The sequence below is a fragment of the Homarus americanus genome, unplaced genomic scaffold, assembly GCF_018991925.1.
Source record: "Homarus americanus isolate GMGI-L3 unplaced genomic scaffold, GMGI_Hamer_2.0 scaffold46197, whole genome shotgun sequence".
NCBI lineage: Eukaryota > Metazoa > Arthropoda > Malacostraca > Decapoda > Nephropidae > Homarus > Homarus americanus.
The window spans coordinates 1,169,873-1,195,795 of NW_024723050.1; the positions used below are offsets into that span (position 1 = coordinate 1,169,873).

General features: G+C 36.2%; 2 protein-coding genes across 7 annotated transcripts in view; one reads left to right on the forward strand and one right to left on the reverse strand.

The window, feature by feature from the left end:
* LOC121863235 (2,4-dienoyl-CoA reductase [(3E)-enoyl-CoA-producing], mitochondrial-like) overlaps positions 1–5,684 on the forward strand; it is a 97,996-nt gene extending 92,312 nt beyond the window's left edge. For 2 of the 3 annotated variants that reach the window (XM_042361734.1, XM_042361736.1), the window contains exon 8: positions 4,907–5,049. Coding sequence is in view for 1 of the 3 variants with exons in the window: in XM_042361735.1 (XP_042217669.1) it covers positions 4,907–5,044 (138 nt within the window). In the remaining 2 variants the exon portion in view is untranslated. Of the gene's footprint in view, positions 1–4,906 lie in introns of all 3 variants that reach the window. The other variant, XM_042361735.1, reaches the window with a different exon arrangement.
* Positions 5,225–25,923, reverse strand: part of LOC121863234 (prostaglandin E synthase 2-like) — a 32,368-nt gene continuing 11,669 nt past the window's right edge. For all 4 annotated transcript variants that reach the window (XM_042361733.1, XM_042361732.1, XM_042361731.1 and 1 more), the window contains 4 exons: positions 24,453–24,652; positions 16,226–16,337; positions 7,378–7,478; positions 5,225–6,080 (listed from right to left, as the gene is read on the reverse strand). In XM_042361733.1, coding sequence (XP_042217667.1) covers positions 5,804–6,080; positions 7,378–7,478; positions 16,226–16,337; positions 24,453–24,652 — 690 coding nt within the window. In that variant the 3' untranslated portion in view covers positions 5,225–5,803. The remainder of the gene's footprint in view (positions 6,081–7,377; positions 7,479–16,225; positions 16,338–24,452; positions 24,653–25,923) is intronic.

A 25,923-nucleotide genomic window follows, 5' to 3' on the forward strand; every position in this document is an offset into this window, starting at 1 on the left:
ATAAACATCATGGATTTTGCATTAGACATACAAATTTTAGATCTAGTGTAATAATTTGGTTTACACAAAGCAAATATTTTATCTTCTGTGCAAAATATATGAAGTTTACATTCAAAATATTCCCTGACCTGCAAGGAATCCAGAAATGTCAATTATATTATCCTAACTTTAGTTTGAGGTATTATTTATTACTATACCTTAAAATCTAGTGTTTTCACCCAAACATTTCTCAGAGAAGGAGGAGCCAGCGAGTGTAGGAAGTGAGGGGGGAGGAGGGGGGTTGAGTCCATTATTTGAATGGACATTAACCTGGTGACTCTATTTCTCTTAAATATTAATTGTGTGTGCATACCATCGTAAAATTAAGATGTTATTTTTACTAGAACATAGGTATTGTGTCGAAAAAGTGGAGTTTGGGGGTCGGACCAGTCTCTATTTCAATTAATCCCATATGTTCTCTTATTCCATTTTCGCGTTTCGTTTTACACGGACCTCTGTGGGTTCAATTGACCGCGTAAATCGGGGTATTAACGAATTCCTTACGAGAGCCCCTCAATATGTTTTCGCTTGAACACTAGCTGTCGTATTAGTCCGCCAATACAGTCAGTCCTCAACTTACGACAGGGTTAGGGACCAACAACCAGGTTGTAAGTCGAATTGGTCGTAAGTCGAAAATGCGAAAATAATAAAGAGAAAATCTAAAATGAGTGTTTATTTTTCTTCTCAGCACCACGAGAACTCTCACTTTTACGCTTGCCAGCCATTTTAAATGGAATTACAAACAAAGATTTTGTCAGTACACAGCGCACAGCGCGATCACTAACGTCAGGATTTGAAAATACGTAATTTGAAAAATATTTTATACGACTGCGGCGGTCATATGTCAGGGTGGTCGTAAGTCGAGGAGTACCTGTACAGTAATCAGTTCTAGGGCTTAAATTCCTTACCATTTTAGTAAATATCAAGAAGGTTGTGCTATTCAATCATTTGAAAAGTTTATATAAATTTTTTAAGTCATTTTAACAATTATTGAACATAATTGAAGAACAGGAAACTAGTTTTATGCATGCCAAACAGTCTGTCAACACACCAAACAGGCGTCAGTCTCTGTCTTTTCAGTGGAGGTAACATCTTGCTTCAGACTCTCTTCAACATAAACGCTTTTATTTCCTGAGTTTTCAGTCAAATTATTGGTCATTTTGAAATTTATTTTACATATGATGATATATAGCGCAGTGCAGTGTTAATTTAAAGAAAATATTCTTTATTTACAGCAATTAAACTTAAATATCACGTGTTGAACTTGTTTTTGAATCTAGCACGGGTCCCAAGAAATCTAGAAAAGCGATTTCAATTCAGATGAAACAGGAAATAATTAGATAACATGAAGAAGGCATTGGAACAAATGTGCTAAGCAAAGAATATGGCACGTCGACATCAACTGTGTCGACAATTCTTGCACAGAAAGACAAATTCAAGGAAGTGAAAGTGAGAGACAAATCTACCAGAGTGTTCAAAGGTAGATCCCTCATAGCAGAAACAGAGAGGTTACTTCTCATCTGGATTAGGGAAAAACAGATGAAAGGTGATTCAGTTTCTACTGAATTTGTGTAAAAAAGCCAGGGAAATATACAAACATTTAAAGGTAGACCAACCTGGTTCTTCAGGCACAGACTTAGAAGATTTTAGGGCCAGCAAGGGCTGGTTTGAAAAATTTAAGAAAATAAGTGACATATTTAGTGTTGTTAGGCATGGTGAGGCTGCCAGTGCTGATAAGGAAGGGGCAGCAAAGTTTTTAGTGGAATTTAAAGAACTGATGGATACAGAAAATTATCTTCCACAGTAAGTGTTCAATGTGGACGAAACTGGGCTGTTCTGGAAAAAGATGCCCAAAAGAACATTTATCACCAGAGATGAAGCCTCTTTACCTGGGCATAAACCCATGAAAGACCAATATCATGGGCATTTTGAAGCCATGTACACTTGATATTAAGAGACATTCTGAGGTCAATAGTATTTACTTTTTACTATACAAAAATGCCTGAGTACAATACTGCATTAAAGAAAGGGTATTGGAATTATCTGATGAAAGGGGGAGGTTTGGACCCCCAGGATCCCCCCCTGGATCCACCCCTGCCAAAGTAATGTTAATATTGTATTTGCATGGACAGTGAAACAGTTTATCATCACGTCCACCTTATGATATTTTCACCTTTTTTCCCATTTATGAAACTAATCCATCATAATTTTCAAAGTAAAATTTTAATGTTTTTAGCATTTAACAGAAGATGAATGAAGCAGTCTGTGAATACATTGATTTTCCTACAGTTACAGCATTTTTCTTAATTTTAATACACACCCACCCACAGTAATGAATTGTGTGTAAAGATTATTCTTTTAATAACTATTGCTTTACTCACCATATGCTGGCTGCATCTACCTGAACCGCGGGCCACATTAAATAGAATTTCTCAATCAATTCGCAGGCCGCACAAAGACATGGTTCATTCCGCGTGTTGCCCATACCAACAGTACAGTATATATTTTTTGTACAGTACAGTACTGTATAGTCTCGATTTACGCGGATTTCCTTTACGCGGTTGGTCATTTACGTGGCACCTGGCCAGACGCGCCAATTATAAGTTACGCGGTACATTCCATCATTTATGCGGGAAGCAGCGCGGGCAGGGTGCGCACTAGGTCACCCAGTCAACAAAATATTACCGAGTTCTTCACCCACCACAGCCAGCCCAAGTCAGTGATAGTGAGGATATGAACTTTGAGGGGTTTGACAAGGAGGCCCTGCTAGCCTCTGTGGTGGATAGTGATACAGGTGAGGGCCAATAATCTGCCCTCTGCCTTGGAACCAACCCCCCATCCCCGTGTGCCCAGTCATCTCTTCTACTAACGTTAGTGTTAAAATCCAAATATTATTGATATTTCTCTTAAATATTAATTGTGTGTGCATACCATCATAAAATTAAGATGTTATTTTTACTACAATGTACGTATTGTGTCGGAAAAAGGGTAGTCTGGCGGTCGGCCCAGTCTCTATTTCAATTAATCCCATATGTTGTTATTTTGTTTACGCGTTTCGCATTATACGCGGACCTCCATGGGTTTAATTGACCATGTAAAACGAGACTATACTTTGTTGCAATTATTTACTTCGTGTCCACAAACATTCTCAGTCCCTGTCTCATGAAATAACCCATGGCTACTGTTTTTTTGTATACAGTAAGATCTCATATTCCGCGTGCTTTCTTTTCGCGAGCACTACTTAATGTAACCAAGTCTCATATTTGGCGTAAAATATCATGAATTTCGCGAGATCCAGTCAGCTGAAAGTCCTCATACCAGTTAGTCATTTCTGCTACAATGCGTGTTTTGTCAACGCGAATGATGAATAGGGGAATGCTGTTTGTAAAACACGAACTTTTGCCTTCGAATGTTGGCTATAGCGCGATTCCATCCTCAATGTTTTAAGCCTGGCGTGGGGTTATGCAATGTTTCCAGTTCACATTCGACATCACATGTTCAATTGATTCGTGTTTTTTGAGAGGTACCATACAATTTTTTTTTTTGGTGCAAATTTAGCTGTTACCCCTAAATACTGTATGAAAAGACTAAGTAAAAAGAATGTTTTGCAATGAGGACTAATAACGGTTTATACCAGCACTCTCTGTTTACATCACGTGATCAGTTGAATCGCATGGTTTCTGTCAATTACTCCGTGATTTTCACTGTTTTCTCCAATTTTGTTGTGTTAGCAATGAATACGGAAAGACAAGGTGAGAAGAATGTTTCCAAGAAGCGTTCTGGTGATCGAATTGCCGGTGGTGAATGTAAAAGGTTTACAAGAACGCAACTATTGCGTTGTAGCCAACGCCATCTTAGTCACCACCCGAGCTGTTATTTTGGGTGGTGCTACCACCTGTTGAGTCAAGATAATGGCCTCTACCTCTACTGGGGGTCCTACTGGTGCTTGTGGGGGTGGGACAGACCCACCTAAGCGGCCAAATAAGGAAAAGGAGAAACTGGACTATCGTAAGGGAGTTAAGTTTGCCAAGTACTCGATGCAGAATAAGCAGCGTGTGATTAAATTACTTGAGGAAGGCCTAAAAACTAATTTCCAGAATTTGTATCATTTGGAGGTTATAAATGGGAAAATCAGAGGTTGATGTAGAGTGGCCAGCCTATAGAGTATTGTTATTTTTCCATTAGTTTATGTATTTGCATTTGGCACAATTTTTCCAGTCTACAGTATATTACTCGCGAAATACAAGACCTTACTGTACAGTAATAAAATTAAGTTGTGAAATAAAAATACTGTTCTCAACTTCAACACATCATCAGGATGTTTCAACACTTGAGTTATGGCATTTGGCAAATGTCAGTTTAACAGTTTCTGCATAATGCTACCAAAAGTATGTTAATATACTATGTACAGAATTGTACTTAACATGATTGAATATTATTTGAAATACATAATGACTGTATTGTACTGCATATGCTCCTTTGATTGAGTTTGTATACACCTACAGTGTACTGTGTTTTTTAATGTGACATGGACTGACTGACTTTGTGTGGCAACATACATCTTGCTGGGGTGGGGCAGGCTGTGCTTAAATGAACATGATAAGGCGAGTTCAGAATTTTCAATTGTTTGATCACTTATATTGCCCAGTTTGGGTAAAATTTCAAAGTACTGTACAGTGTTATACTTTGCTAGCGATAAGGATCTTAGTATGGATGATTATATGAAGTGAATTGACTAAACATTTTTAGACAAATGTACCTACCAGTACTTTAGTTACCTTCCTATATATGTGTAAAGAACCAGGGCATGAAATTAGCATAAGATGTGGGCTAATGTATTTTTCTAATTAGCAGTTTTCATTGGCAGACTTTGGGACTTGATGGAGGACAGTACTGCTCGATGGCTGGGGAGTTCAACGATTTAAACATCATCTCTGACGAACAATGGGATATGATGGCACAGTTGATACGTAAAAGTAACAAAGAAAATAAAGATCATAATTAATTTACCAGATGCTTATTGGTACCCAGCCTATACGTACAAAACATTGTACAATATAGACACGGACATGAGGTAGGTGCTGAATCCATTGAGCCTCCACACAAAGCCTGTTCAGCGAGCTTCTGGCGCCGTGAACCTCAAATGGGGACCACCCGTGCCTCTTAGGTTAATAAAATTTATTCAATAAATATAAAATTGTATTTACACTTTTTTTTTTTATGTCATTAGGTTGATGCCAAAATTTTTTACCATAAATATTTTACCTTTACATACTGTAGGGTGAATTGTAATATTGAAACTTCACCAATGGTATAAACATTATTTTCTATAATATGGACAACATTTCTATCTTGGTTATTAAATTAAAATTCTTACATGACCACATTACTTCATTGAAAATGCCAACACAAGATATTAGCAATGGCCTATTTGTTGCTCTACACTGCTACCATTCTCCTTAAAACTTACTCACTGATTCTTGTACCATCTTTAATCTTTCCATGGTTGCAAAGGATTTTTGAGATGCTTCAGTTCCACAAATACTAATGTCAAACTTATGTGAAAAATGCATTTGATCACATATATATTCAATACTCCCTGTTCTGTACATTACTGTAAACAAATAAAAATCATTAGTCAGCAATCTTATTTCAACATATACCCCTGCAGTGGATATAGTGTACAATGCAGTACATTTAGGAAGGCTTCAAAATTATTTTCAAAACTAAAGGAATTGATATCTCGGGTTAATGTTAATTTCCATTATGCTGCACTTCCTTTTTCACCTGTAGATGTAGCTCCTCCATGCTGTATGACAACTTCCTTCATGCGTTCAAACCATGGAGTAATTTTTGTATTATTTTTAAGGTCCTGAAAAGCATCACACCCCTCAACTGCAGTCAATATCCCATATACTGCAAGATCTGAGAGATTGGGCTGGTCTCCACCCATGAACTTTGTACCTTTCTTTTTCAGGGCTTTGAGCCAAACATTAGTTTCTTCATAAAATGAGCATCTAACGTCATCTTTTAGCTGATGTCTGGAAAAAAAATTACAATGTACTAGAGGGATGTATGTTATGGTTAGTGTAAATGTGTGCTCGAGAAAGGAAGTGTAGAATGTGGTAACAGTAAAGTAGGCAAATGAATATATTTTACTACAAAATAATCAATGAGTTGTTTTGAGAAAATATCCTTAGATATCAAAAGTGGGATGTCAATAACCTACTGATTGTACATAAATTGTGTTTATTGAATAACCGGGTATTATCGCACAATACTATAACATGTAAGACGCAATGGGCCTAATGTGCTTTTTACTATCTGGCTGTTTGGCGATGCCACTGTCAAGGAAGGATAAAAAAATTTACATTGAGTGAGCCACTACATGTCCTATCCTGTGACCAGTACGGAGACCCCACTGAGGTCTCATTACTTCAGTTTGTATTTTACAGGTTAAATTATGTAAAGTAAAACTAAGTGATCGCTTCAACTGTTCGCCTCTACTGTTCTTCTGAATGTATGTCGTGTGCCCACCAGACAATTTGGGGGGAGGAAGGGGTCTTAATCCTAGATTGTCTATATAAACTTCATGTTAGTTGTTCTATACATCATGGTGCTTTATGATAGTTTAATCCTTTCTTGTCACTTTGATGCAAGAGAGAATGGAATGTGAGAGGAGAATATTTTGTCTTTCTATCTAAAATAATTTAGTTTGCAAATAGCCTGACTAGTCCAATAGATCTCCTGTTATCTGTTCTCTTACGTACAACTGCCTTGAACACAAATGTTGAGTCCACAGTGGAGTAGATAAAATTTGTTACACAACACCATCAAAACCTACTCTTACTTTCTCTCAGAAACAAGACCATTACCAGCCCCTAATATCAATATCCTTGGTGTTACTTTAACAAATAACCTGGAAAAAATACATAAAAAGTGGCTTCCTTTTACGTTAACAATGCTCCAATAGGACACTGACCCTGCCTCAGAGTGTTCGGCTGAGTGATCTCTCAAGTCATTGATGATGACCCAAGGAAAAAATAAATAAATAAATAAAATAAATCATGTACAGGAAACAACAATCTCTGCTTTTCTAAATAACCCAATACCATATTATACTTTGATACATATTTTTAGGAGTTCATGTACTATATATGGGTAAACTAGCACATCTTATAAGTAAAGTGAAATTAGAAAATCTAAATTACCCAGTAAACTAATACCCATAATGATTTTTGTTTCATATGTAAAACTCTAATTTGATATGTATTCTCCTTATAGGTTGGAAAATCAATACAAAATTATGTTAAAAACGTGGACAAATTTTCACATTACCTTCTTTTCAAATTCTTGCCAATGAGAAACATAGCAACTGCACCAACATAAACAACCAATAACCGCTCCCATGTTGCAAAGTGTTCCTCCCAGTCGCCAACCTTCAACAACAAAACAATCTAATTATATATTTAATTATACATAAGAATGTTAATAAATCAGATCTGAAGCAAGCAAGAATAATTTATAGAATACTGTAAAGTAGGGTCAGGCTATATTGCGACTTTATATAATGATACTTTTATGCCGCAGCTACCAAAATTGTAAAAAAAATTCCTATATATAGCGATCATATTTTTTTTTATTTTGCGAAGAAAATCGGGCAAGAAATATTTCAAATGTACCGCCATGGCAAACAAATACGTTATTTGCTCACCAGAGGCGCCACCGTGGCTGCTCACTCACGCATTCACACTCGCCCGCTCAGTCTTTCTGAGTGAGTGACGAGAAAGCAGTTGACTCTACTGGAGATTACGACTGCTAAGGTGAGAGTAAATGGGTTGCTAGTGACGTGAAAAGTGAGATGAAGAGAATGGAAAGCTTAATGGAAAAGATTTAATACTGTAACTAATATTTTTGGTGTTTGTTTATGTAGGTGTAGGATTGTCAAGTGATGGTGGCAGTGTGGCATCTGCTGCCGAGTCTGGTGTTCCCAGGATGGTGCGTCAGCTGCCGAATCTGGTGTTCCCTGATATTGATATTGAAACAGGCTGTTGTTCCCGAGTCTAGTGTTCGTTGGTGCTTTAGTTAGTAAGAAAATGAACTCGTTAAGTCAAGTTTGGTCACTTTTATTGGCCTCCAGAACCTAACCCTATTTTCCCCATTGATTACATGAAATTATATACAATGGTCCCTCGGTTAACGAACGGTTCGATTAATGAAATTTCGGTTAACGAATTACCTACCATAAGGATCTTCAATTCGGTTAACGAACAAAACTTTGACATTTGACTCGGCCACCAGGCGTCAGTTGGGCTTTGTTGACAGTGGAGTGAACATATATTTTGTTGGTGTCTTGAATATTTTTGCATTTTTCATTGAAATTATTGGTCATTCTGAAATTTAGTTAACATATTGATAATATATAGTGCAGTGCAGTGTTGATTTAAATAAAATAATCTTGAATTACACCTATTGAACTTAATTTTTTTTTGGGTGAAATGACTGCATCATGCATGGGTACCCTGAAAGGTGATTTCTCCTCCATCCCCACTTCCTTCTCTTCTCCTTTCTCCTCCACCCCCAATTCTAATTCCCATCATCATCATCAACCAGGAACCTTCTACATACACACCTCAAAGTAAGTGCCCATTGAAACAATGGATTCGGTTAACGAACGACCCTCTGGAACGAATTGTGTTCATTAACCGAAGGACCACTGTATAACGATTTAGTATACAGTATAGCGAACATCGTTGGACCCTATTTCAAGATATATCCTGGCCCTACTGTGCCCTCTTAGCAAATAAAGGAGGCTTTGGTATTTTGTGACTGTATCAAGTAGTGATCCAAGATACACTTACTCATGTACCCTTCCCAAGACAATAACAAGTTAACACTAAGGGATCATGAAGACTGCTGCGACTACTACTTATTTCAGCAAATTAAAATAGATGAGCTAAGCTCACTTGGCGTGGGGTGTACAACCATTGGGAAAAAATAGTTTTCCAATACTGTATGTTTTTGTTAGGTATACTCAGTTACATATTTTTAATTCCAAAAATTATTTTAACAACTTTATTTTCCTCTTCATTGCCTTTTCTTGTTACCCAATACTTAGTATTACTACAGTATACTGTTTGTAAAGAAAAATGGACATCCCTCAAAATCCGTACAAGTCTATTTTAAGGTGCTCTCGGCACTATTTTCTATCAGTAACATGACTGATGATCACGCATCATTTCATTTGACTAATTGAAATATTGTACATACAAAATTCTAAACCGTATATAATTTCCAAAGGTATAAAAAAAAGAGGAAGGGATTTTATGAAGACCTAAACACTGCAACAAAAAATTTAACATGCAAAAAGTGATGGTGATCGGATATTTAAAAGCAAAGGTGAGTGACAAGGATGTGGAAGGGATCTTCAGTAAATATGGAGTACAGTACAGTGATCCCTCGGTTAACGAGCGCCTCGGTTAACGAGCGCCTCGGTTAACGAGATTTCGGTTAACGATTTACCTTCCATAAGATTCTTAACTTCGGTTAACGAGCAATCCCTCGATTAACGAGTTTTTTACGAGCTGACCTCAACATGTTTTCACTTGCATTTGGCGGTCCACCAGCTGTAGTATTAGTCCGCCAATACAGTAATCGGTTTTTGGGCTTAAATTCCTTACTATTTTAGTAAATATCAAGAAGATTATACTATTCAATAATTTTAAAAGTTTAATATTAAATTTTTTAGTAATTTTAACAATTATTGAACATAATTGAAGGTAAGGTAACTAGTTTTATGCACGCCATCCAGCCTGGCAACAAACCAAACAGGCGCCAGTCTTCTGTCTTTTCAGTGGAGGTAACATCTTGCTTGAGACTCTCTTCAACTAAATGCTTTTTTTCTGTTTGCAAGCAAATTATTGGTCATTTTGAAATTTATTTTACATATTGACAATATATAATGCAGTGCAGTGTTGATTTAAAGAAAATAATCTTGAATTACACCAAGAGAACTAAAATTTTATGGGTGAAATGGCGCCATGGGGTGACTTCTCTTCCACCCCAATGCCTTCTCTTCTCCCTTCTCCTTCACCCCCATTCTAATTCTCATCATCATCCAGGAGCCTTCTACATACACACCTCAAATTAAGTGTACTTTTCTACCTTTTTTTTTTAATTTAGGCAACTTTCGGTGAGCTGGAACCAATTACCCAAAAACCCATTGAAACAATGGTTTCGGTTAACGAGCAACCTGCTGGAACGGATTGTGCTCGTTAACCAAGGGACCACTGTATCAGGAAGGACTGGAGATGGAGATAGACTGCAAGAAATGTACAAAATGAGGATTGATAATAAGGTATGTGTGGAATTAAAAGGAAATCCATAAATACTGTATACATGGAAGTGTAACAATAGAAAGGACAAATAGGTTGCTGACTATGCACTAGTCCATAGTGAATATAAAAATGAATTGTATAATGAGGTATGTAGACATTCTAAAAGTGTCTGTCCATGGAGTGTCTGACTATCACGTAGATGCAAGAGAAAGTTACAAATTAGGAGTAACAGAAATGACATTTGGAAATGTATTATGTGGGGTTAAAAGGGAATACAGTAATCCCGTGTTTTTCACGTTTTTCTGCAGTTTTGACCATTCACGTTTTTTTTACTCAAATTATATATACAGTGGTCCCTTGGTTAACGAACGGTTCGATTAATGAAATTTCGGTTAACGAATTACCTCCCATAAGGATCTTCAATTCGGTTAACGAACAAAACTTTGATTAACGAAATCCTTACGACAAACATGTTTTGTTGTGAGCATCAGCTGATGGGCTAGTCTGCCAATTCAGTAATCTGTTCTATGTTTACATTCATTTCCAGTGGAGTAAATATCAAGAAAGTTGTGCTCTTTAATATTTTTGCATTTTTTATATTAAAATTATTAGTAATTTTAAAATTTAGTGAACATAGTGATAGTATATGCAGTACAGGGAACTAGTTTTTTATGCGCCCATCAGCCGCTTGATTCACCCACCAGGCGTCAGTGTGGCTTTATTTACAGTGGAGTGAACATGATTTTGTTGGTGTCTTGAATATTTTTGCATTTTTACATTAAAATTATTGCTCATCCTGAAATTTAGCTAACATATTGATAATATATAGCGCAGTGCAGTGTTAATTTAAATAAAATAATCTTGAAATACACCTAGTGAAGTTAAAATTTTATTGGTGAAATTACTGCATCAAGCATGGGTCCCCTGAAAGGTGTTTTCTCCTCCATCCCCACTTCCTTCTCTTCTCCCTTCTCCTCCCCCACTTCTAATTCCCATCATCATCATCAACCAGGAACCTTCTACATACACACCTCAAAGTAAGTGTACTTTACTGCATTTTTTTCCACTTTGTATGTACTTTTTAATGAGCTGGAGAACCGATTACCCAATATCCCATTGAAACAATGGATCCAGTTAACGAAATTTTCGGTTAATGAACGACTCTGTGGAACGAATTATGTTTGTTAACCGAGGGACCACTGTTAATATATAAAATATCCTTTAAAAACACAATTTAAAATTTTGCGACATTTTCGATATTCCTGTGCGGTGCGGCAAACAGACGCCACTCTTTCCTGCCTCAGACACCTGCTGTTCCGAGAAGCCTCAGTCCACACATGCCTACCGTACTGTGAACGCTGTGATTACCTCTTCTGTTTGTCCTCCCACATGCATTCCACATGGCTCCGGGACATAAGCCAGCCTCATCAAAGGCAAATATTACTAGCAAAGACTCTAAAGTGACCAAGAGATCAAGAATAGTGATGACTTAACGGAAAAAACAGTTTTATTGGACAAGCTCAGAGGTGGTATGAGCTATGACTCGAGATGTGGTGAAGATTGACAATTCATTTGTGTCTTTTGTCAGAATACAAGTCTTCAAGTGGAGGAATGTGGGTGGAAGACTGGATGGCTGGCGTGACTGCGTGAGGTGCGGGCAGAAGCCGGGACAGCTGGGAGAGACTGGCAATGTGGGTGTTGCCGACCTCAGCGGAATATAATTTTTTTTTATTTACTTGTAAATAATTTTTTTTTGTATATACAGTAGAAGTCCAAAAATCCGGACTGCTTGGGGATTGGGTCGGTCCGGATTTTCCGGATTCTCAGGCAGTACTTTTAAAATTCAAATTTAAGGAGGAATAAAGAAGAGATGAACAGATACATTTTGATAGTTTATTCATTAGCAAATATAGCATGCTTCATTTATCAAAACGAGCAGTTTTAAATTAAAAGCTGTGAATTCTAGAATTTTATTCTTTGCCTTTTTTATATCATAAATTGTAGACTTTCCAATGTTGTGTTTCCATTAGAACAGTATTGCTCACACCACGTTCTATTTTAATTATTTAAAGATTGTCACTCAATTTCAACGTGTTCTTCTTTCTCTTCACACAACGGACTTTATCTACTTTAGGAGCCATTATTACGGGCTCTGCAAATGGAAAGAGTAGGACTAAAAATTACATACGTTGTCACAGTTTGATTGCTCGTTTTAAAGTGGCGACCGCATGGTCGCTTGTTGTCGCTGTGCAGCTGTGGCGCTCACGCATGCGCACATACACACAAAACCCAGCAAAAAAAAAAAAAAAAAAAGTCGAGTTTTCGAAAAGTCAGGATTCTCGGGTGGTCCGGATTTTTGGACTTTTACTGTAACTGTGTTTACATTTTTCCATTATTATACTACAATATGATTAGTTTCAAATACAGTGGTCCCTCGGTTAACGAACGCTTCGGTTAACGAATTACCTTCCATAAGAATCTTCAAATCGGTTAACGAACATAAATTTGATTAACGAAATTCTTATGAAAATCATGTTTTGTTTTGAACATCAGCTGACGGGGTACTCAGCCAATTCAGTAATCTGTTCTGTTTATATTCGTTTCCAATGGAGTAAATATCAATAAAGTTGTGCTTTATAATATTTATGCTTGTTTTCTATTAAAATTATTAGTCATTTTAACATTTATTTAACATATTGATAATATATGCAGTACAGGGAACTAGTTAGTTGTGTACCCATCAGATGCGTGGGTCGGCCACCAGGCGTCAGTCTGGCTTTGTTTACAATCGAGAGAGCAACTATTTTGTTGGTGTCTTGAATAATTTTGCATTTTTCATTGAAATTATTGGTCATTCTGAACTTTAGTTAACATATTGATAATATACAGCACAGTGCAGTGTTGATTTAAATAAAATAATCTTGATTTACACCTAGTGAACTTAAATTTTTTTGGGTGAAATGACTGCATCATGCATGGGTCCCCTGAAAGGTGATTTCTCCTCCATCCCCACTTCCTTCTCTTCTCCCTTCTCCTCCACCCCACTTCTAATTTCCATCATCATCATCAACCAGGAGCCTTCTACATACACACCTCAAAGTAAGTGTACTTTACTGCATTTTTTTTATAGTACTTTGTATGTACTTTTCGATGAGCTGGAACCAATTACCCAATATCCCATTGAAACAATGGATTTGGTTAACGAAATTTTCGGTTAACGAACGACCCTCTGGAACAAATTGTGTTCGTTAACCGAGAGACCACTGTAATGATGTACAGTTGTACCCCACTTAACGCGGTCAATAGAACCCAGAGGGTCCCGTGTTAAGTGAAATCCGCGTTAAGTGAACAACAGAACATATGGGATTAATTCCAATAGAAACCGGCCCGACCCCCAAACTCCACTTTTTGAAGACACATAACTATGTTGTAGTAAAAATAACATCTTAATTTTATGATGGTACATGCACACAATTAATACTTAAGAGAAATAGAGAAATACAGTCGCCAAGTTAATGTCCATTCAAATAATGGACTCAACTCCCTCACACTACACTGCCGGCTCTTCCCTCTCTGAGAAATTTTTGGGGGAAAACCACTAAATTGTAATAAATAATACCTCAAACTAAAGTTAGGATAATACAATTGACATTGCTGGATTCCTTGTAAGACCAGGAATATTTTGAATATAAATGTCATATATTTTGCACAAAAGATAACATAGTTACTCAGAAATTTTTTTATCTAAAATTTGTATGTCTAATGCAAAATATATGATGTTTATATTCAAAATGATCACCAAATTATAAGAATTCCAGCAATGTAAATTATATTCTGGCCGGGTAATTTGTATGAATTTTATGAGCTAAAACAAATATCTTCAGTTAATAAAAAAATAATAATCTTCAGGACACTATCTGTCAATCAAAGTACCCCACCTTGCCTTCCCCCTCTTCCAACCACGCGGTCAGTCCCAACCCTCCCCCCCACCCCCCACCAATCATCCCTTCAAGAGAAGAGTGGGTGAAAAATTTAGATTTTAACATTTTGTATTAAATAATACCTCAGATTAAAGTTAGGATAATATAATTGACATTGCTGGATTCCTTGTAAGACCAGGAATATTTTGAATATAAACGTCATATATTTTGCACAAAAGATAACATTCTTACTCAGATTAAACATTTTATCTAAAAATTTTATGTCTAATGCAAAATATATGATGTTTATATTCAAAATGATCATCAAATTATAAGAATTCCAGCAATGTAAATTATATTCTGACCGGGTAATTTGTATGAATTTTATGAGCTAAAACAAATATCTTCAGTTAATAAAAAAAAAAAAATATTCTTCACGGGGTAACAGATGGTCGGTCGGTCCCTCCCTCCCCCCACCCTCCACCAACCATCCCAAGGAGATGTGTGGGAAAACCAGAATACTTAGCTTTTTTGTAATAAATAATACCTCAAACTAAAGTTAGGATAATATAATTGACATTGCTGGATTCCTTGTAAGACCAGGAATATTTTGAATATAAATGTCATATATTTTGCACAAAAGATAACATAGTTACCCAGAAAAAAAATGTTATCTAAAATTTGTATGTCTAATGCAAAATATATGATGTTTATATTCAAAATGATCACCAAATTATATGAATTCCAGCAATGTAAATTATATTCTGGCCGGGTAATTTGTATGAATTTTATGAGCTAAAACAGGCAGTCAGGCAGGGTGGGGCAAATCTAAAAATAGCGTCTGGAGCCGGACACTGGACACTCACCGCGTATATGATGAAAAAATCCGTGTTAAGTGAAAGTTCAGCTCTGGCGAGGCACCGCGTATATGATAAAACGCGTTAAGTGAAACCGCGTTAGGCGGGGTAATACTGTACTGTAAGTGAATGCCGGTACAGTGCATCAGTGTGACCACTGGGCCGTGAGTGGAGAGCATGACGTGGTTAACTGCATGACCTACCTGAGCTGTTTGGTGGCTACAGGTACAGTGATCCCTAAAGAGTATTTGCGGTGTTGGCTTTTCGTGGGGGTTTCAGTAACGTAATTCCCAAGAGAAACACGGGATTACTGTACAGTAATTAGAAGATTTAAGAATCAGGCAGAACTGATCAAGATCTGCTCCAGCAGTACAGATAATCTCAGAGAAGGATAAGTGAGAGAAAGACCAAGGAGATAGAAAGGATGGGATAAAGCACAAACTAGAAGTAAGGGGGGTAGACATCCAGGAAACAGCTGTATACATGAAAAGAAAGCAGAACACTAAGCAATTTGGGGGGAAGGACATACTGTTGTACTGTTGATGGGCGAAGCTAATTTATGTGCAAGAACAGGACTAAACCAGATTTGGGGCTGTATTATGAAAGGCAAACTAAAATTGCAATATATACATTTACAGAAGTTAAGAAAGAATTGATGATAATGAGTGAAGGATAAATGTGATAGACAATTGACACTTCTTTACAAACGATATGAGTTTAAGAGGGAGAAGATTTGGGAAAAAATTTTTCTTCAGCATATCATTTCTGTTGCTTCTAATTTTTTCTATGTTTCTCACCAATACTGAACATTGATATTGGTTCAACCTTTCACCTCTCCATCCCATTGTTTTGTTTTATACAGTTGTCTCTTCTACTATTCTGTGGTTAAATTTAAAATGCACCATTCCATTTGTTGACACATCCACTCCTAGATACTTTAAACATTTCACCCCCTCCCCATTTTCATCACTTATTTTGTTAACATTCACAATCATATAATTTTTTCTTTTAGTACATAATCTTTCAAATTCATTAATTAACATTTGTAACTGTACATTCTATAAACACTTACCTTAGAGAACCACTCGAATGCCTGGAATGCTTCCTTTGTAGTTCGATATACGTTTGGTGAGAGAACATGTACAAACACATCATCCACCCACTTCCTCCACTTACGTTCCTCTCTGAAGAAATTAAATTATACATGAAATTACAAAAATAGTAAACAAGATAAAAGATATATCTAACAAAAATAGAACAGTATAAGATGAATACAAGAAAGAACTAGTACATAGAATAGTAGGCAGGGCTGAGTAAACCCACTTTAACTCCTTATCTAAGCTAAGTGACTGGTAACTGTTCTATGAACTTACCAATTTCTCACTTTTTCTGTTTTGAATCCTGCTTCTCCCCGACATCATTATTATCTATACCTTAACTGTCAATTTTTTAAATGCTTAAAATATGATTCATAAATCCATGGCCCACTTTCCTCAATGTGAAACCATAAAGTACACTGGAACATAAGTTAAATATTCGGGAAAGTAGTTATAAGTACTTTCATGGTTAAATATAACATGATCCCCCTTGAGTACATAATAATTTTTTAAGTTTCTGTGACCACAACAAGTCATAATGTGACCTATCATCACCACTCACATACAGTATAGTCTGGGCATCTTTGTTCTGTAGCCAATGTATCTCACAAAATTTTTTATTTATTTATTTATTTATTTTTGGCATGATTTATACATTACTAGCTTCATTATTGTTTTGGCTTTAATATAAGCATTAAAAAAATAGAATACGACAATATTTTTCACTCGGAATACAGAAAAAATATTTATGTTCCCCATATATCTTTGATATTTTCTTCCAAACCTACAAATGTATTACAGTATATAATTATAGAAGCAGAATTTTATGAGCATCCAATGGTGGCTTTGGAGAGGAAATAAAAAGAAAAATGAGACCTTCCAGCACGTGCTGGGTGACAGGTGGAAACTGATGGACAATGGAACTTCACCCACGTTTCAGTACTGAGACAAATATACTTTGTAATATTATTAACAGTAAACAAACTATCAAAGCTTAACAGAACAATATACTGTTAACAAGTGCCAAAATTAGAACCTCTGAACCTATTATGCATCATTCTGGCTAATCTTTCTTTCACACAAATATTGTTAGAATCAAGTCTGCAACTTTTTTCACAAACAGAAGAAAACCACGTATCTAAAACAGTACAGTACTGTGCTGTACTGTACTGTTTTCCAAAAATACCACTTTTCTGAAAGGTGTGTGAAACATGCGATAACTCAAAATTATTTGAAATTCTCAAGTTTTGAACTGCATGCGCTCGATACAGTAGAGTTAGGCACAACCATGACAACATTGTACAGGTACTCCTCTACCTACGACCTACTCGACATACGACCACCCGGACATACGACAGCCTCAGTCGTACTAAAAAATTTTCAAACTCCGTACGTATTTTCTAGGACCGAAATGTTTCCGTCCCGTACGAGAGCGTCGAGTGGGCTGGGTCGCCGCGTGGTGTACAGCGTCCACGCCGTAGCACACTCAGTTGGTGTTTGGCTGTCGTTGTTGTTGGTAGTGATCGCGCTGTGTACTGATAATATTTTCGTTTCTAATTCCCTTTAGAATGACTGGCAAGCGTAAAAGTGAGAGTTCTGGTGGTGCTCAGAAAAAAAAGAGAGTCAATTACTTTTGAGATGAAAATTAAAATAATAATGCAATATGAAAATGGAAAAACGGTAGCAACCATTTCACTCGACCTAGGCTTCTCTCACTCGACGATATCAAAAATTTTGAAGGACAAGGAACAAATTCGTGAGGTAGTGAAAGGATCAGCACCTATAAAGGGAACAATAATAACGAAAAAAGACAAGGTCCTCTTCATGCGATGGAAAAATTACTTTTGGTGTGGATGGAAGATCAGATACAAAAGCGTGTACCCTTAAGCCTTCTAACCCTACAGGCTAAGGCAAGAAGGTTTAAGAACCGTTACAGTTTGCACAGTGTAAAGGCGAGTGGAGAAGCAGCAAGTGCTGATGTAGGCGATGCCGAAGCTTTTAAGGAGGAGCTAGATCGTGTCATCGTGGAGGGAAATTATTTGCCTGAGCAAATATTTAATGTAGATGAAACTGGCTTATTCTGGAAGTGCATACCAGAACGGACATACATCCACAAAGAGGAGAAAACCATGCCGGGATTCAAGGCATTCAAGGACCGAATTACACTTCTGTTGGGGGGAATGTAGATGGTTTCAAGATAAAGCCCTTTATGATATATCATTCAGATAACCCAAGGGCTTTTAAACATGTCAGCAAGCACACACTGCCAGTGTTTTATCGCAGTAATAAGAAAGCATGGATGACCCTAGTACTGTTTGAGGATTGGTTCCTGAGCTGTTTCATTCCACGAGCCAAGGAGTATTGTCTGCAACAAGGGATTGCGTTCAAGATTTTATTAATTTTGGATAATGCTCCGGGACATCCACCACACCTGGACGACCTGCACCCTGATGTTAAGGTAGTCTACATTCCACCTAACACTACCTCTATCATCCAACCGATGGCTGAAGGTGCTACTGCTGCTTTTAAAGCGTATTATTTATGTACGACCTTCGCTCAGGCTGTTGCTGCTACTGAAGGTGAGAAAACATTCAGAGAGTTTTGGAAGGACTACAACATTTTGAAATGTATAAAGAACATAGCTGCAGTATGGGATGATGTTACAGGTCAATGCATGAATGGAATAAGTTCCTGAAAAGATATGTGAACAGTTTCAAAGGATTTAATGAAGATGAAGCAATTTCTGAGATTAGTAACAAGATAGAGGAGTTGGGTAAACAGCTGGAGTTAGAAACTGATAATGAAGATGTTGAGCAGTTGGTGGAAAGTGTAGCAGAAGAGCTAATACAGTCAACCCTCGCTTTACGCGGTCCCACATTCCGTGTTTATGCGGTACCCTGCCGAAACCGGAATGCTCACATTCCGCGGTGCGTGTACCCCTTTACGCGGAGAGCAGCTGGCGAGCCGCGCCATTTTTGGATCCAAACCTCCCGCCATCTCTCCCGCCCTCTCCTGCCATCCGCCATGTTGTGTAAGCGGCGCAAGCAGGGTGCGCACAAGGTCGCCCAGTCATCAAAACATTACCGAGTTCTTCACCCGCCACCCACCACAGCCAGCCCATGTCAGTGATAGTGATAATTATAGTGAGGATATGGACTTATATGGACTTTGAGGGGTTTGACAAAGAGGCCCTGCAAGCCTCTGTGGTGGATAGTGATACAATTGATACAAGTGATACAGGTGAGGGCCAATAATCTGCCCTCTGCCTCCAACCCCCCATCCCCGTGTGCCCAGCCATCTTTTCTACTAATGTAAGTGTTAAAAAACCTAATATTATTGATATTTCTCTTAATTATTAATTGTGTGTGCATACCATCATAAAGTTAATATAATATTTTTACTACAACATAGTTGTGTGTCGTCAAAAAGTGGAGTTTGGGGGTCGGCCCGGTCTCTATTTCAATTAATCCCATATGTTATGTTGTTCACTTTACGCGTTTCTCACTTTCCGCGGTACCCTGTGGGTTGAAGTAACCGCGTAAAGTGAGGGTTCACTGTATGTATGTATGTATGTATGTATGTATATATATATATATATATATATATATATATATATATATATATATATATATATATATATATATATATATATATATATATATATATATATATATATATATATATATATATATATATATATATATATATATATATATATATATATATATATATATATATATATATATATATATATATACATATATCGTACTCCCTCTTTATCGACGGGGGTTACGTTCTGTAAACGGCCGTCGATAAAGAAACCGTCGATACCGTGATGGTTACGTAATTTTTCTAACTATTATTAGCATATGTTGAATAAATGTACCTTTAAGCATTAATGCGTTTCCTTTACACATAACCTTAAATAATAGTGTATAAATAATAATATAATAAGTGGACAAAAATACTAGCAAACTTACGATTTCATTTATTGAAGTGAACATCGGTCCTTACAGTAAACAAAACAGTGTACAGTACAGTAAAAGTCCAAAAATCCGGATGCCCAAGGCAAATTGTTTACCATTTATTATTACAACACTTTACACTGAAACGCGGGTAGTTTCAACAAAAATATTGTATATTTCCATTCAAGTATTTATTCAAGTCAATTAGGAGGGAATATTATTGTAATACAACAGTTTTTTAACTAAACCATTCGAAAAGTGATTACGGTAACATCTTTTGAACGAAAGAAAGCGCAAGTCATTGTTTTCGTCACGATTTTATCCCACTTTCCACTGTAATACGTACGTCATTTCAGCAAAAATATTACATTTCCGTGAATGTATTATATCAAGCACAGTATGAATAGAATATCATTGTAATATAACAGAATTTTAACCGAAAACTATTAAAAAAACGAGTAACATCTCAAGAACATCGGAAGCTTAGGTAAAGTCTTTTGTTTTCGTCATGTATTTTATCCTATTTTACATTGAAATACATCACGTTTCAGCAAAACTACTATTTATTTCCGAGAATATATTCATTCAGGCGCAGTTTAGGTAAAATATACGTGTGATGTAATAATTTTTTAACTGAAAACGATTCGAAAAACACGTAGCCTGTAGCCCTGTTCAAGGAGAGGACTGGGAGAAGCTGTTTGGTGCCAAAATAAAAACCGGCTAAATAATCCGTCGATAATCGAAACCGTGATAAAAAATCCGTCGATAAAGAGGGAGTACTGTATATATATATATATATATATATATATATATATATATATATATATATATATATATATATATATATATATATATATATATATATATATATATATATATATATATATATATATATATATGTAATATAATGTTATTTAATGTTAATAAATGGAACAATATAAGTAGCTAACCATTAAGGGTAAAGAAAAAAAGTGAGATCACGTATGTAAGTGCGTACATGTGAAAACATATCGTCATTACTATACATAAGAATATGAAAGCAACACTTATTCACTGTTAATATATATTTTAATTAATGTTTCTGAATTCAAAACAAAAATTCTACCCACCAGTGAAGGTAAACTTGAAAACATAAGGACAGCCAATGTTGTTGTGTGTGTTTCTACTCGGATGACAAAGTTGCCAAGTCATCAGGTTCAACTCTAGCTGAAGCTGTAGAACATAAAACCTTTTTCTGTGTTTTTATTTTTTATTTAACTTTATCTGTGTTATTTTTATTGGTTTATTAGGATGTTGCTTTATTACAGGTAGTAATTCGCCAAAAAAGTAGGGTAAATAAGGCAAAATTTAGCCAAACATCGAAAGTACCAGACTCAAATTAGTTTTCTCCATGGGCAAACTAAAATCGTTCCAGACGACGGGAGTTTTCGGATTAGAGAATGCCGGACTAGAGAGGTACAACCTGTACTAAAATTAATAAAAATATATAAAATAAATAACAATTATAATAAAAGAAGAAAATAATAATAATAAAATAAATAAAATATTTAAAAATAAATAACAATTATAATAAAAGAAAATAATAATAATAATACAAAATTAATTTTCTTTTAATAACAATACCCCCTGTAATAGAGTCATAAATAAACACAAAAATAAAAAAATAAAAATATCAATAGCGAGAAATTATATATGTATGTATGTATGTTGTGTTGTTAGTACAGGCATCCCCAGCGTTACGGAAGCCTGGGTTACGGAATTTCGCTCTTACGTAATTTGTAAATTATGACCAATAATTTCGCGTTACGGCCCGTAAATCCGCCCTTGCGGAAATTGGGGTAAATTTTAACAAACACAAGGCCTCACACATGCCATTCAGACTGACAGAATTGACAAGTTTTACCAACCATAAAGACAGTTGAAGCTTTAAACATCACTCACAATGGATCTTGAATATTCCAACTGTAATCAGACATACCAAAGTTGCCTCAACAATTGCAACCCCAGTTGCAATATCAAATTCTGTGTCACTACTAAAAAATAATAGTCTCCGGTGCACTCTTAAGATTAATTGAAAACGAGAGACTCAGGAGTGCTGAAGTGAGAGAAAACGGACTCCAATGACGGGGCACTCAAATAAACATACACATAGCTGTATAATGCAATATTATGCAATATTAACCCCTAAATTGGTGTTTTAAGAAGGTGTATCATAAATTATTTAATGTACTGTATTGTATGTGTTTATAAATGTTTATTTTCATTAATAAAAGTGCTTGAATTACTTTATTGGGGCCGAAAAAATAACTTAGGAACACATCTCCAGTTTTATAATGGAAGTCAATGGGAACCCTTCCGTAATGCGCGGGATGCCTGTAGTAAGAAAAACAATTGAGACCCTGCAATTGTGTGTAAATGAGGCAGAAAGACAAATCAGCAACCTGGGACTTGGTCACAATTTTTGTTATGCCATATGGCAACAGGGTCTACCATTAGACAACACATTATGCTTCCAATATCTTCCCAGGCGGTAGTACCTCCCTGTTTGATGGCTGCCTCCTACCTACCAATTACCTAATTATCTAATTACCATTGTTTAAAACTTGAACCACAACCTGAAAAAATGATAAATAAGGATATTGATGGCACATTATAATACGTAATCATAAAATAAGGGTCCTCATCTATTACTCTTTCAAACATGTAAACCTAAGATCATATCTTGTATTTAGAAAAAAACTTACATCCAACCTTCCCTTCCTTCTGTCATGAATTTTCTTGCTTTCTTTAACCCCCCTCTCTGCTGAGCAATTTGCATTGCATACCACCCTCCCCCCAAACAAACGGCTCTCCTCCAAGTCGACCATTCCTCCTCTCCACCCCAAGTGACTTGCCGCACAGAAAGGACCTGGCCAGGCACAGGGTTTAGGTGGTGGAGTGGATGATTACTTTTGACTGCGACTGTACATTGTTTTGGGAGTAAATTCACCAAAAAAACTCTTGTACTAAGGTTAGATACCTCTTCCAATTTGCCATGGCCTTAGGATTGGATAAATGTAAACAAACCAATGAAATGAAAATGGATCTACAATATATGTACTGTACGTACTGTAATTTATAGTTAATACACCTAATATCTAAACACTGGGATAATAATTTAGCTTTTTGAAGTAAAACTATTCCCTGTTATGGTCAGCTCAAAGATGATGTGCTCTTAATAAACAAATCCAGATTTGTATGGATACATACCCACCTTCATTCCAAGAGAGGGGGATAAACTTCTACATGCACCCTCAACTTCATTTTAGGTAGGCTGTGCGAGGGTAATCAATGAGATAATAACAGATCAACCCTAAAAGACCCTAGAACCCCAGCCAAAAAGCTCAAGGAGTTCCCTAGTAAGTCACCCCTTATTACAATAAGTCACCTGGTGAAGGGAATTAACCAGGAAATATGAAGATCAGGCAACACCTCAATTATTTTAAGAAAAAATACAATTTAGAACTGCAGAAAATTTACAATGCTCTCAAAAAGTGTCTTATTGTTAGCAGTCTGACACAATGATACTGGGTCTCCAGATATTGGAAATACAGTACATGAATGATGTGGTACTGACCTCTTCTTAGTTCCATAAGAGTGGTTTCCCATGTATAATAATTGCTGTATGAAGAATGCCACCTTATTACACCAGATTTATTTTTTACACACACAAATGATAAATGAAATGCTTGATAGTAATCTAAGCTCGGAATTGCAAAAATAAAAATATACAAATGTGAAAGAAGTGCTGGGCAGAAAGTGAATCAAGTTTGTTCAGTTGATATGGACATACTAAGAGAATGAGAAGAAAATGATTGTAGATAAGAGGATATAATTTAGAGGTGGCAGGCAAGAGAAAAATAGGGAAAGACTAAACAGAACAAAATGGGATGAAGTGAAGGAGGCAACAAAAGTGTTTTGAAGTAGATATTCAGGAAGCAGCAGTGTGTGATCTTCAGGGAAGGACATGCTGATGATGGGGAAGGCTGGCTTGTATAAAGTAACAAAATATGATGCTGTATATTGCTATAGAAGGGCAGAACAATAGCAGAACAGTACTACAGTAAAAATTAATTAATGATACTGAATTAAGGAAAAATGTGTGTACAATATAGCTAGTACTGCATGTGTTTCCATTCGCCCTACCTTGAGAGGGAAGAGGCTTGAAAGAGTAATAAAATTTTTTATACCAACTTACACAATATCTTCTTTAGTGCGTCCAGAAGGATGCTGCCCGTACATTAGAAAGTAACGATTCATAATCTCAATACGTTTTTCTCCTTCTTCATCTGTGTACACCATAGTTGGATAACACTTCACTAGGTCTGGTAGATTTGACGTATTGTTATCCAGAAAAGACTGAAGCACGGATATAATCATAGTACTGTCCTTGAGTTGCTGGAAGAGAAAATATCCCATTTTAACTTGCTAATTCTAATAATGTAAAATACTGATTAAAAAACTAAACAAAAATTTAATAAAAATATCATGTCTAATACAGTACAGTATACGTACCACTTTTAGAGAAACCGAGTGGATATTGCCAGTCTACAAAAATTATGTAAATATTAGAGTACAGTACTAATGTTTATACAAATTATTTACAAAACTTCAGACCCTATTCCCACATATAAATTATGAGATACTGCCACTTTATAAATATTACCCCTGTATAGTGATACCATACTGCTACTTTTTTATATAAAAACAAAAGACTAGGAACAATCTAAAGTGCCTTTGTGAAGGCATACGCCATAAGGCAACCATTAGGTCAATTAAAGTTGACTAAAAGGCCTTCCTCAAACATCACCTCACTTGGTGAGTAGTCACCACCCTAAACTTAATACATGTATCAGAAATCAGTTCATTCACCCTTTACTGGTGATTGTTTGAAAATTTTGAGTGACCAACTTTTGATAGATTTAAAAATTACAAGAATATCTGATAGTTCTAGCCCACTTTCACCTATACTAAAACACATTCTATGTAAAAAAATCTGAAACTAGCCAAATGAATATTCCTTTAGAGTTATCTTGGGGCAGTGATGAGCCCCCTTTTTTTATTCTCCATTCTGCTGGATTACTTAAATCTTTCTCTTATGTAAAAGTATTTTGAGTTTTACATAAATTTTTGATTCCCGGAACTTTCCATTACTTGGAAATTTTTTTTAGCATTCCAAGAAATTCTCTCCTTCCTGGGTATTTTAATAAATTTCCGAGCGATTACATCATGCACCGACACATGCCAAGCACGTGGGTGGGTAGTCTCAGAGTGCTTGTGCGCTATGATTGGCTACTACTGTCATGTGATGACATTGAAAGGCAGGGCAGCTGGATGGGCTACTGATTGAATAATTTGGCTGACGATATGTGTTATGCATAATTCATGTAATCTAAAGAATAGATTGTTCGAATCATTGTTTTATTTTTTAACTGTTAATTTGTCTACAAAGATATTGAGTGCACTATATATAATATTAAGTAGGCAACATTTATGGTTACCTATACAAGTATAATGTATACTAAAATATGGTCATGCTACTTTTATTTTTTCATCAAATGCTGATCAATCAGTGTTGTGACCTACTTCTTGTTATGGCACACTTTTATATTAATTGTGTCGCTCATACGTCAGTCATACTCCCACCATGTCATCCACTGAAGAGATCC